The sequence below is a fragment of the Amphiprion ocellaris genome, chromosome 1 (genome assembly GCF_022539595.1).
Source record: "Amphiprion ocellaris isolate individual 3 ecotype Okinawa chromosome 1, ASM2253959v1, whole genome shotgun sequence".
Lineage (NCBI taxonomy): Eukaryota > Metazoa > Chordata > Actinopteri > Pomacentridae > Amphiprion > Amphiprion ocellaris.
In genome coordinates this window covers 8,537,233-8,550,302 of record NC_072766.1, presented here as the reverse complement: position 1 = coordinate 8,550,302, position 13,070 = coordinate 8,537,233, and the positions used below count along the sequence as shown (strand labels likewise).

At 35.8% G+C, this 13,070-nt stretch overlaps 1 protein-coding gene across 2 annotated transcripts in view; it reads right to left on the bottom strand.

Moving 5' to 3' along the window:
• Nucleotides 1–8,478: 8,478 nt before the first annotated feature.
• ankrd11 (ankyrin repeat domain 11) overlaps nucleotides 8,479–13,070 on the bottom strand; it is a 101,329-nt gene continuing 96,737 nt past the window's right edge. For both annotated transcript variants that reach the window (XM_023298794.3, XM_023298795.3), the window contains exon 14: nucleotides 8,479–13,029. In XM_023298794.3, the coding sequence (XP_023154562.1) occupies nucleotides 12,844–13,029 (186 nt within the window). In that variant the 3' untranslated portion in view covers nucleotides 8,479–12,843. The remainder of the gene's footprint in view (nucleotides 13,030–13,070) is intronic.

Sequence of the window (13,070 nt, the reverse complement as noted above, 5' to 3'; positions counted from 1 at the left end):
TAGTTCAAATAAAAGAATAATCACACTTGAAACATGAAGACTTTTATCACCCCTAGAATGAGCTGAGCTCCCAACACACCGGATCATTCATTTCCCATAATGCAACTCAGCTGCCTATATCATTGGACCCTCCTCGGCTACTAAAAGGCCACTTCTTTCCAAATCCCTGCAGTGTGAAATGTAAAATTTCTGTTAATTATGTTACATCTAAATGTGATCACTGGCTTAGTTCCTTATATATAAATGATCATTCTCATGTTAGGAATATTTTGGCTTTGGTTGAGGTCATCTATATAAGATAAGCTAAAAAAAATAAATAAATCCCACAATGGGAAACTTGTGCAGCGCTACAGCAGCAAATTTGATGTTGGGTCATCAGTAAAATAATATAAATAAACACAAAACATACATAAGTACTGTTTATATTGTACAGATTTTTCCATGTTTAGAAATTCAGATATTCCACTGAAATCGGAAGGTAATAATATTGCACAGGATTCTATTATATGCAGGACAATACTGATATTGCACACATTCTGGTATATGTAGAAAAACTGATACTGTACAAAGACATATAGAAGAGAATATATGAAAAATACTAAAATCCTGAAATATATTTTTTTCCCAAAGTGATCCACATGCTCAGCTAACTATAATAATTTATTTTTAAAAAAATATATTTATACAGATTTTTTGTCTTGTATTTAATTTTACCAACACACGTCAATCTATCAAAACAAAACAATATTTGTAACAAAAATTCGGGTCAATATATAATTGTGGGACTTTTTGTAACATAGTTGACATTTTTGCTGTTTTCAGGCCTAACATCAGCATGACCACCTATAACCAAACACCACATGGCATTTTTAGAGAAAGATTCTTCTAAATATTATATATACAACTGAGTAAAATTGAAACTGAAAGTTATTTCTAAAGATATTGTAGTAAACCTGTTGACATGTGATAAATCCACACTTGACTCACACACTACTTTATATTAAATAACTCAGAAAGCCTTGGAGTCTTGCCAGTCTTTTCTTCAGGAGGAAATGACATCACATGGAACAGGTCATGTGATCTGGAATTAACACAATTCCTCCAGAGGTGTTTTTATAATGGGTAACTTAGTTAAAAGTGATTTCTCGGAAACAGACAGAATTTGTTCTTTTCCACATAAAATTTGATATATTGCCAAAAAAGAAATATCCGTCATGATTATCTCAACTTAATAAAAAGAACACAATTAAAACAACTTTTGAATAAGCTCATTTTATTATTGTTTAGCTAATTAGAAGGTGGTTGTTATTAAATTCAGAGTTATTTAGTTGACATTTCTGTGATATCCAGTCATTTTTTATTAAGTGATTGTTTCCAGAACAAATAATGATGGAATTGACACATTGATTTGACATGATCAAAACGAACATAAAAAACGTTACTTTTTTATTTTTATTTTTTTTTACTTTTAATAAAAATGTATGCCAGATATATGGAATCACAGGAGTGCCACAATAAAATATAAATAAATAAGGAAATAAATAAATAAATAAGGAAATAAATATGTAAATAGAAATAGAAATAAATAATGTGGAAATAAATGTGAAAATATAAAGAGAAATAAATAAATAAATGTGAAAATATAAAGAGAAATAAATAAATAAATGTGGAAATATAAAGAGAAATCAATAAATGTGGAAATAAATGTGGAAATATAAAGAGAAATAAATAAATAAATAAATGTGGAAATATAAAGAGAAATAAATAAATAAATAAGGAAATAAATGTGGAAATATAAAGAGAAATAAATAAATAAATGTGGAAATATAAAGAGAAATAAATAAATAAATAAATGTGGAAATATAAAGAGAAATAAATAAATAAATAAGGAAATAAATGTGGAAATATAAAGAGAAATAAATAAATAAATGTGGAAATATAAAGAGAAATAAATAAATAAATGTGGAAATATAAAGAGAAATAAATAAAAAGGAAAATTTTGTCTTTGCTTTTCCCTTTTCTCTTTTTTTTTCGATTTTGCCATTGTCTTTTCCGTTTTGCATTTGCCTTTTCCTTTTGGCACTCCTCAGTCCACCAAGTAAAAACAAAGACAATAGACTCTGCTTTCACTTGGTGGACTGAGCTGTCAATCAAATGGCTCTGGGCGGGACTTTCTGTCCAGGGTGGGTAGTCGTACCTGATCACAGGATTCCTGCCTGACGTCAGCTCCTAGCACGGCTAAAGTGAAGTGATGTCACCGTGGCGCTTCAGCTGATTCTACCAGCAGACACTGAAAGGGCTCTGATAGTTCGGCAAGTAGTGATGGCTGATCGAGGCTTTGTTGAAGCTTCGACACTTCATTCAAAACATGGTTCATTACTCGAGGCCTCAATGACACACAGTGCTCGAGTAGGACATCTAGTGGTCAATAGTATGAAGTGCAATCAAGACGTGGTCGTTGGTTCATGGATTGTTTTGGATTTGATTCGCCATGCACACATTCCTGTTTGACTACACTAGATGATTGTATGGGTTCTAGTGGACACAAAAAATAATATTACTAGTAATAATAATGACAATAACTATTGAAGAGCATGTTTCTTATTTGCCATGTTTGTCTGTAACCCTATATACTCTTCACTTATATTCTGTGTTATGAAACATTTAAACGGTGCTGCTACATTCATGCTCTACAAATACAGACTGATGTCATTTTCACATGGGGCTGGTGCAAATAAAGATTATATGGATTGTTATGGATTTTGGCAAAGTATGTCTTGGGGTTTATTGGTAAAGAGGTCAGTAAAGAGGGTGTGCTTATGTAACTGGTTATGAGGTTTTATTGAGAAATAATTTATCAACAGTTTTGGGACCACTGTTCCCTCTAAGCTGCGCGCGATACTTTTTTTTTTTTTTTTTTTTGCGCATTTATCATCTTTTTTTTTTTTTTTTGCCATTTTCGAGTTTTTTTTAACTTGAGTCTCGACTCGATCGTTTTTCTCAGGAGGTTGGACTTTAGCCTTTGTGCTGGAGGGTTGAACCCTCAGTTCCAAGACTTTCCAAAGCCTCCAGACCTCCCGAGTTCTCAGGACCTGAGCTTTCACACAGTCTGAGGGCTGAAATTTTCTAAGTCCCACAGTAGTTCTCTGTTAGATTGAACTTCCAGACAGTCCAAGGACTGATATCTTCTAAGTTCCTGAGTACTTCTCTGTTAGTTTGAACCTTCACACAGTCTGAGGACTGAAATCTTAAAAGTTCTTGAGTAGTTCTCTGTTAGTTTGAACCTTCAGACAGTCTGTTAATGTTTCGATTAAATCTTTAAGGTTTTTCTTTTTAAATGTTTTACCACCTTTTAATGTTTAATTTTCTTTTTAAATCCTTCATTGTATTTTCAGTGTAATTCCTATTTGAACTTTTATTGTCTTTAAGATATAATTTTCTAATTAAACATTTAATTTTTTAATTAAATGTTTTGTCTTTTTTGGCCTTTTATTGGATAGGTGTAGTGAGAGACAGACAGAAAACGGGGGAGAAGAGTCGGGGGAAGACTTGCAGCAAAAGGCCACTAGCGGGACTCGAACCCGGGACGCTTCGTCTGGGACCAGCCTCTGTAAATGGGTCACCCGCTTAACCCGTTGAGCTATACGGGCACCCATGTTTTGTCTTTTTAAGGGTTTAATAATCTGATTAAATGTTTTGCATTTTTAAAAATGTTTAACATTCTTCTTGTTTAATTGTATTTTTTAAATGTTTAATGATGGAAAATACTTTATCTGTAATTTCTAATATTTGTATTTTAAAAATTTTGTTTCATTTCATAATGACATGTATTGTATCTTGTCGAATGATCTCATTCAATATTTTGTCTGTTTAATATAATTTAATGTAATTTAATGTTTAACTCTATTAAACAGACAAAAATATTGAATGAGATCATTCGACAAGATACAATACATGTCATTATGAAATGAAACAAAATTTTTAAAATACAAATATTAGAAATTACAGATAAAGTATTTTCCATCATTAAACATTTAAAAAATACAATTAAACAAGAAGAATGTTAAACATTTTTAAAAATGCAAAACATTTAATCAGATTATTAAACCCTTAAAAAGACAAAACATTTAATTAAAAAATTAAATGTTTAATTAGAAAATTACATCATAAAGACAATAAAACTTCAAATAGGAATTAAATAGAAAATATAATGAAGCATTTAAAAAGAAAACTAAACATTAAAAGGTGGTATATGTACATATAATTTCATTGTATTTAATGTTTAACTCTATTAAACAGACAAAATATTGAATTAGATAATTCAACAACATACAATACATGTCATTATGAAATGAAACAAAATTTTTAAAATACAAATATTAAAAATTACAGATAAAATATTTTCCATAATTAAACATTTAAAAAATTAAACAAGAATATTAAACATTTAAAAAAATGGAAAACATTTAATTAGATTATTAAACCTTTGAAAAGACAAAACATTTAATTAAAAAATTAAATGTTTAATTAGAAAATTACATCTTAAATTTCTTAAATCTTTTTAACAATAAAACTTTTTAAAAGTTTTATTGTATTAATTTTTTTGTTTGATTTAATTGCTTTTTGTTATGTAGTTTATTTCTTTAATCTTCTTTTTCTGTCAAGATTTTAACCCCAACCTTAAAAATGAAATAAACCCTTAAATCACAATGAAAATACTTCTGTTGTCACAATCATGAGTTAGTCAATTATTCAGTTTATCAATTCAACTTTATTTGTTTAGCACCTTTTACACAGATGACAAAACTAAACAAGCAAAGAGAAAAACTATGATTAAAACTCAAAAACATTTAAAAAAAAAAAACAAACAAAAAAAAAAAACTTTTAACATGGTAATAAAATATGTTGTGCCCAGGGGATGGAGGGAGTTTATTGAAGTCTTCTTGGGCTCACATGGGAAATCATTTAAAATATAAACTTGATATTCAGTCTAAGGAAACTGCAGAGCGACAGAAGAACCAACAATATCTCCTGTTTTCTCCTTTAATGAGTCGACTCTTCTTGTGCTTTCAGACCAAAGAACTACAGATTCTTCACAACCTGCTCAAACTCTTGGTACAGGACCTCACCACACGGGTCAAGAAGGTTTCCATCTCATTTCTACTCTGAAGCTCACCTTCTCCTGCTCAAACTGCTGACAAATGTTTTTGCTGCTCTAAAGTCTGGTCTCCAGAACTTCCTAAAAACTCTCAAAGTCTCTTCTGCTGCAGGTTGCTTTGTAGAACTGTTGCAGAAAACCTCACTAAACCACATGGAGGGGCCTCAAGATAGTCGTCCAAATGAAACCATACAAAAACCAAACTAGCACAACCTAAAGTCTCCTGCAGCCTACCAGAGAACCTCTGAGAACAGAGAATCAGGACAGGAACTCTTACCTTCTGGACAACCAACGCTGGTTCACAAACAAGAATACAGAATGTGTCTGACCAAAAACCTCTGAAGACTCACTACAGCCAAGATAAAGACACAACTCAGCTGCACCAAATCCACTAATCACTGCACACATTAGCACCATGTGCTAACTGTGGCTAAAGAACCTCATTTACCAAGACAACTATCCAGTACAAAGCCCTAAAATACACCAAGAAACACATTAAAGCCTATTTTACTGCTGGAAGCTGCAAGCCAACGTCTAAAGAACAAACTAAAGCAACGAAGCCAAACCCAGTTCTGTGGTGAAGAGAAGCAGAGGAAATGTTTGTCTGCAGCTAAATAAAGCAGGAAGACACTGAGCTGCTCAGGTGTTCCTGATAACACCAAGCTGCTCAGGTGTTCCTGATAACACCAAGCAGCCACCTGGACAGCCAATAGGAACACAGCTTACTGGAAGTCCAGAGGGCTGGCTTAGTGAAGGAAATTTAATTTAAAGTTGAAGCAGAAAGTTAACAAAGAAAGTTGAAAACCACCTTCTGATACCTGAAATCTCTGAGTTTTCACACAAAGAACACCTGAACATGTCAAACTGGTTCCATAGTAGAACCATCATTGTAAAAACGTCATAGTATGGTGTGTTGCTCAAAAAACATTAGGACCCGGCTGTCAGGGACAAACATGTAAGAAACATGAGAACAGAGAGAATCCAACCAGTAGGTCACAGTTTATCATCCCCCAGTCATCTCCTGAAGTCCATATGGTGAGAGACATCAGTATCTGGTTGTTCATTTACCAGAGGATGCTTATAATCATGCTGATGTGGTCTGTACTCTACAGTATTTTAGTGACTCAATAAATGCCCAAGTTGTTTTTTTAAAATGTTTTTTAGTTTTTAATAAACATTTAACAGCCTATATGTAATCAATAAATGGCCTTTGCCTATCTTAAGAAAAATTCACTCAGAACTCTGATATGTTAACAGTACTAAATAAATCAATAAATACATGCATACACACAAAAATAAGTTAATACATTAACTGTATTAAGATAAGATTTAGATTTTTAAAAAGTTGTTCATGTTTTTGCAGAATCCAGTATTACTCACTGGTTGGTCATTACATTTTGTTAGTTTGATTTAACTGTTTAAAATGATGCCACCTCTTTTCAGACAGAACCTGTGATAATAAAACAATACAAAATTTTTAGTTCCGTGTTAATAAAGCACTTAAAGCTTTAAGTATGGCTAAATGCTTCTTTCAGAATTAAATACATCACTCCTTAGGTGGTAGTGGCCCCAAGTTCAGTAAAGTTGGAAAGATATTCACAGATTCGGACTTCCAGCATCAATAACTCATTAGATATAGGTTGTCAAAACATAAACGGTGCCTCTTTCCCATTGTTGCAAGGCAGACAATGTGCTACAAGCCCAGTTTTATCAAAAGTAGCTGTCTTTCAAGCTACAGGAATAACATTGGTGTCTATGGAGTGAACAGGGTCCGTCTGCAATTTGCAAAACCACTGCAACAGTAAAGAGAGACAAATATTCAATAACTTCACTCTTATACATTGTAGTGTCACTAAAATCACTGCAGCCTTCAACTGGCTCCTGTTGTCAAAGTGTTTTAACAGAAATGTAAATGCTGTAATTTGATTCTTTTAATGAACCATGTAACTTGAATGGATGTGATGCTGGTGTGACCACAGTGCACACATCTGATGTTGCTCACAGTGGTCCAAGGGACGCTCAGGGAGTTTGTGTGTTTGCTCAGACTCATGAACAATTACAGGGAACATTGTTTGGGACTCAAGCAGTTCCTTCTTTTACTCACTATCTCCCCAGCCTTAGAAAAAAAAACTGTTCACACGGCACAGATGAGGCTGAGGTACACAGGAAATGTTTGGCTCCATTGTACAAGTTTGGGTAAACAGTTTTGTGGGTTGCCCAGTAAGCCAGTGGGTCTGCCGTTCTTTCTACAATTGCATTTGCTGTGGCGCTTTGCATTTGCCAGGCTCTACTTGCGTCTTCGTCTAATAGGCTCCACAGTTGAACTGAAAAATATTGAAGATCATCATCATCATCACCAGAAATGTCAGTCATTCCCTATTCAGAAGAGAAAAAAAATACCTGTGGAAGGTGCTGCTGGTGGTGGAGGACGAGGCTGCGGTGGTGCTTGTGACGTAGCTGACTGCTGCTTGGCATTCTTTATGTTAATTGTTGTGCATTCTGTTATTAAACATTCTTTCACACTGGCTGCCACTCTGATTGGTGAATCCAAAAGTTTTGAACTGCAGAGCCACAAGTGTAGCAACAGTCAGTGCACTGTTTTTTTCTTTGGTTTGTAGTCTGTCAGCTAAGCACCTGACAAGGTTCTGTGCCAGGTGTTGTGGCATGGGGGTGGTGAGTTGGGAATATATATATATATATATATATATATATATATATATATATATATATATATATATATATATATATATATATATATATATATATATATATATATAAAAAATATCACATTACACTGAGAGATACATTAACAAACAGGAAGTGCAACAACAGACTGTTGACATCATATCCAGCTGACTCATAGCTCAAACTGGTTTTCCTACATTTGTGAGAGCTCATTATGATACAAAATATGAAATAATGTGTATTTTTTTCCCCCATAATTTCAGACTAGTTCTTGGCAGACATGACAGCTGACAGCTGATGATTAGAAACAGGAATTCATCAAGAGATATTCAGGTTGAGTGACTAAACTCTTCCCGGCTTGTTTACTTCCTGCACTAGACTGGTCACAGTAGGCATTTCAAACACTCAGGTTTCTCCGTTTACAGTAAAGATTTGAAACCAAACACCATTACCTCCTGCTATTATTAGAAATGTGTCTCTTGGACTACACAGGAACACCACAATGATTTGGTTGGTCATTATATTGAATTAAAAGCTATTATTTTTTAATGTAAATTAAAATATTAGAGGATATACTTTGCAGCTTTTACATTACGACAGCGACAAACACAAAGCCAAAAACCAGAAGAAGCCGGTAATATTTCAAAATTTTATTAACGAACATAATCTCTGAGGAACAACAGCAGTTCTCGCGCTCTCTGTACATGCAACTGTAGAAAATAACAATTTAGAATTTTTACTTTTCAGTTTTAGTCTTTTTTTCCCCCCATCCATACTCATTTTCAGTTTCTCTCATTTTTAATCTTTTTTTGTGTCTTTTGTGGGTTTTTTTTATTTCTTAATTTTCTTTTTTTTTTGCAGGAAATCAACAACAGCTAGAGGTGAAAGTACTGGATTTCTGTTACAGCACTGACGATAGCATCAACAACCCCCCTCATATACCCCCCCCACCCTCCCCCCTTTAGCTGCTCCAACAATATGTACACAAATAAACTACATTGTACAAATAAAAAAATGTTACATTGTTACATCATAATCACCTGCAGCGAGCGCACACAGCCCGTTGCTGTTAGAACCCCACATTCTACGCAATTTTTCAGACTAGTACAAAGAGGAGGGTGCAAAACGTCCTGGGAGATTTTATTTACAGAGCTATGTACAGTATGTCTCTTTCACGCATTACAAGGAGGAAAATTTACACAGCGGAGACAAACTTCAACTCAAAAACATACCACAGGTGTCAGAAAAAAAAACAAAAAGGTAATAAATAGGTTATTTCTCACCATTTAAAGAGTAGTTCTCCATGCTTTTTATTAGTCATTTTCCATTCTTAAAAAAAAAAAAAAAAAAAAAAAGGAACAAAGAAACAGCTACAGTCTGGGTTTTAATAAAAAAAACAAACAAAAGAAAACTAGAAAAAAGGCTTGAAATCGTGATTCTATATAATGAAAAAAATAGCAATTATGTATATTTATGTCCAGTAAGAAAAAAACAACAAATAACAAATCTAAAATAAACATTACGCGTGAATGTGAGGAGAGTAGAGGTAATATGTTGCTGACTGAGGTGGTGTCAGGCTAGCATCTGTATCACCACGGCCAAGTGCTCTACTGTGCATCTGAGGACTGATGTGTGTTTGTGTCTGTCCAATTCATCTGTCGTTAGTCTGAATGTTCACACTGGAGAATCAGCGTGCATGGATGTGTTTAGTCTATTGCTCTGTGCAGCGGTGAGCCGCGAACTGGGGGAGAAATCGCCTGTCGGTTGCTTCGACCATCACCATTTCAAGCCTTTGTGGTTCAAACAAATAACTGATTACAGAAGTATAAACAAAGGCAGGGCTTTAACCGTTACAAAAGGTGACACGTGAAACGGAAACGCTCTTGATGTCTTGTAAACAATAGTGAGAGGGTGTCGGTCAGGGCATAGTAACGGTATACATTCTGCTTGATTAGCAACGTGATTGACATGCCACTGGTGTTTATGCTCTTTACAGGAACCAAACAAACAGAAAAATCCCGAAGATAAACACAACATTCAAATCTACATACACATAGCTAAAAAACACACAAGGATTCTGTGAACATAAGACACCCTTAACTCTCTTCCCACAAACTGTAAGAAACCAACAACAAAATAAAAACGAAAACATGACAAACGGGTTTAAAAACCTAATTTCTGGCTATTTGTATCCAAATACGTCTGTGTGTGAATACCAACCAGGATGTGTGTGTATCTCTGAAAAAATATCCAGGACTATACATCTAGCCACCTTGTCTGCACAGTGTAATAGCAACAACCATTGCACTCAACTAGACATACCATACACAGCTATGCTGACTGACAGTGTGTAAATAACTTAAAAAGTTTTCGATAATATTGCCATCAGGATACGTGAGCAGCTTTCACACACAGGCGGGCAGCCTGTGTGGTAGGTCGGGAAAGCTTTTCAAAACCAAGACTCAATAAAAATAGAGAACCAATACAAGCCATCACAAATCAACATTCCAATGGGATTTTAAACTGTTAAAAAAAAAAATGAAAGAAGAAAAATCTGTCTGTTCAGCATGAAGCTGTTTCTTTCCCCTCCACTGTTTGAGTTACTGTCTGTTCACTTTTTGGTTCATTCTGTGAAGATTTAAGTCTCGTTAACTGTCTGCTTGGGCCTGACACAAGAACAAGAACATGAATATGGCAAATGCCACCACACAACTGAATACTATGAGGAACTAACCTAACATTTAAAATCCCTGACAACGGTAGCCAAACCCCTTGTAGGTTAAACATTGATTAAAAATTACAAGGATGATGTGAGCGGAGCTAAATGTTTACTGAGCCTATCAAGATTTCATCGACTGATCCTATACGGGAACGCAACCTTCCTCTGGGCTGTAATAAAATTTAAATACATTTAAAAACACCCATTCAAGTGAAAGGCCTCAGGTCTCATGCTAAGCCAAATGACTTTTCTGACACACTGGCGCCACCCAGTGAGTAAAGCCGGAACAGCACCAAGAAAATAAGCTGCTCTGCAATTTTAGACAAGGGGCAGACAGAAAGGACGTAACGTTAAAAGTCAGTATGGAATGAAACCTTTCAGTGGCTTTCAGTCTATTTACTGTGAAAATCAGACAAGCTGGGAGAACAGGACAAGTGGTGAAGGTGCTGAAAGACCCGTGTCTTGTTGGTGTTAGACGATAAGAAATGGTTTCCAATTTTTGTAAATTAAAAACAAGCAAAATAATTTGAAACCATTCTACACTAATATGATGGTTTTGCTTTTGAATGACATCTCTAACTTCCATCCCACCCATATATATCTATGTGACTTTGCCCAACAATGAGTACATTTTTTTTTCACTGAAAAAGGCATTTTCTTGGTTTGAAATTTTTCAGATATAATTGTGTAGTAAAGCAATGAATAATAATCTGTCTATTCTTTAAATAAATCCTCAACAACTATTCTGCTACATCTGAGGGACTGTATGGTGGTCGGCCTGTGGTGAGGCCCTTTTAATCCAGAAGTGTTCTCTGTCAGCTATTTGTGTTGTGTTGACTCGCGTCCAGCTGAGTTTCTTTACCTAAACCTGGACTGAATCTAGAGATGGGATCATACAACTGTGCACTGGAGTCTTTCAAATACTGACAGAATCGTGTACACATTTTGGCCCATGGATATGAGGGGGGGAAAGTGCTGCCCAAAAGTGAACTGTACATAAAAAGATAATTTTTATTTCTTTTATGTTTTTTTCTTTACACTTAACTGAGTGATATTACAGTACATAAGTTATTTACAACTGTGCAGTAATGTGTGGCAAAATAAATTATCTAGAAGGCAGCAAGAATACATTGGTTAACGAATATAAAAACTGTACATAATTTACGGAATACAATTTTTTTTCAGTTTTCTTTTGTTTTTTTCCATTAAACTAATATTGGCTCTGTAGTGTTTCAAGTCACTTCCTCAGAAACAATGAAATGCCCAAGTAAAGAAATAGACAAAAACAATATTTCTCTCCTCCTGCCTAACAACAAATTTTCTCAATAGTCTCTTTGAATCTCAACATTCGTTATGTTTGTTTCTTCTGGTTGTCCTGTGGTGTTTTTGCAGTCCATGGCGGTCTGACGTGTTGGTGTTGGAGCAAGCATGGTCGCTGAGGAACACTCCGGTCTGTCCTCAGAGATCCGCGCCCGTCCTCTTCTGTTTAGCCAGGCTGAGAGGCTGCAGGATCAGTCTCTTCCTCTCAGACACTGGGCCCTGACGTGCACACACATCGTAACCCCTCTGCTGTATTCCAACCTGCTGCAGGCTTTGTGACACTACTGTTTAGCTATGCCCAGTGCAGTATGAACAGAGAGGGCGTCTGCTGGGTATACGGTCTTGTAGCCCCCAAAACCATCAGCGACCGGTCTCACTTCCTGGATCCACTGAAGATCTGTATGATGCACCATGACTCCGTCGGTTTCCTCTGGGTCACCGCTGGACTCCTAGTCCACTAAGAGCCCTGCGTCAACAGGGGAGGCTTCTCCTCAGTCCTCCCTCAGGACAGGCACCACGCTGTTGGGAGAGCTCTTCTCTGATACGTCCTCCCAGTGGTGGTGGGTATCGAAGCAGGGACCAAAAACGAACGCAGAAAATATATCTCTGTCCCCCATCTCACCGTAACTGAGCACTGAGGAGTTGTGTCTCGATGTCAGAGCCCCAAAGCAAAAACTGTTTCTGCTTCTCACACTCCGATCAAACAAAAGCGTAAAAACTTTGAGGATGAAAGTGCAAGTTGTGTATTTTCTTTTTCCCCAGTAAAAACGTGTTTCCTTCTTCACGGAAGGGAATCCAGAGCAAGTTTTTCATCTTCACTCTTTTTCTAAAGAATATAATTTTCCTGTCTAAAGTCCTCTTTCAAACTTGCTAGCCCTTTCCATTCGTTCTGTTCAACGAAGTCTCTTTGAGAAGAAGTGATTCAGATGAAGTTTGTTCTCGTTCTGTGAGCACAGGTGTGTCACGCAGGCAGCAGGACAAAGTCGTCATTGACATCGACCATTGGCACGTAGAACGACGGGACTTCGTTGACGCAAAGGGACTTGTGCCCAGCTGGGTCCAGCTCCTGGACCTTCAGCTGCCACTCCATCCTTTGCACTGCGTTGAGGGCTGCTGCCTCATGCTGCTGGCGCATCAACAAACATGTCTGGAGGAGAAAGAGGCAAGCGTGAATTTTGTTTGACACAG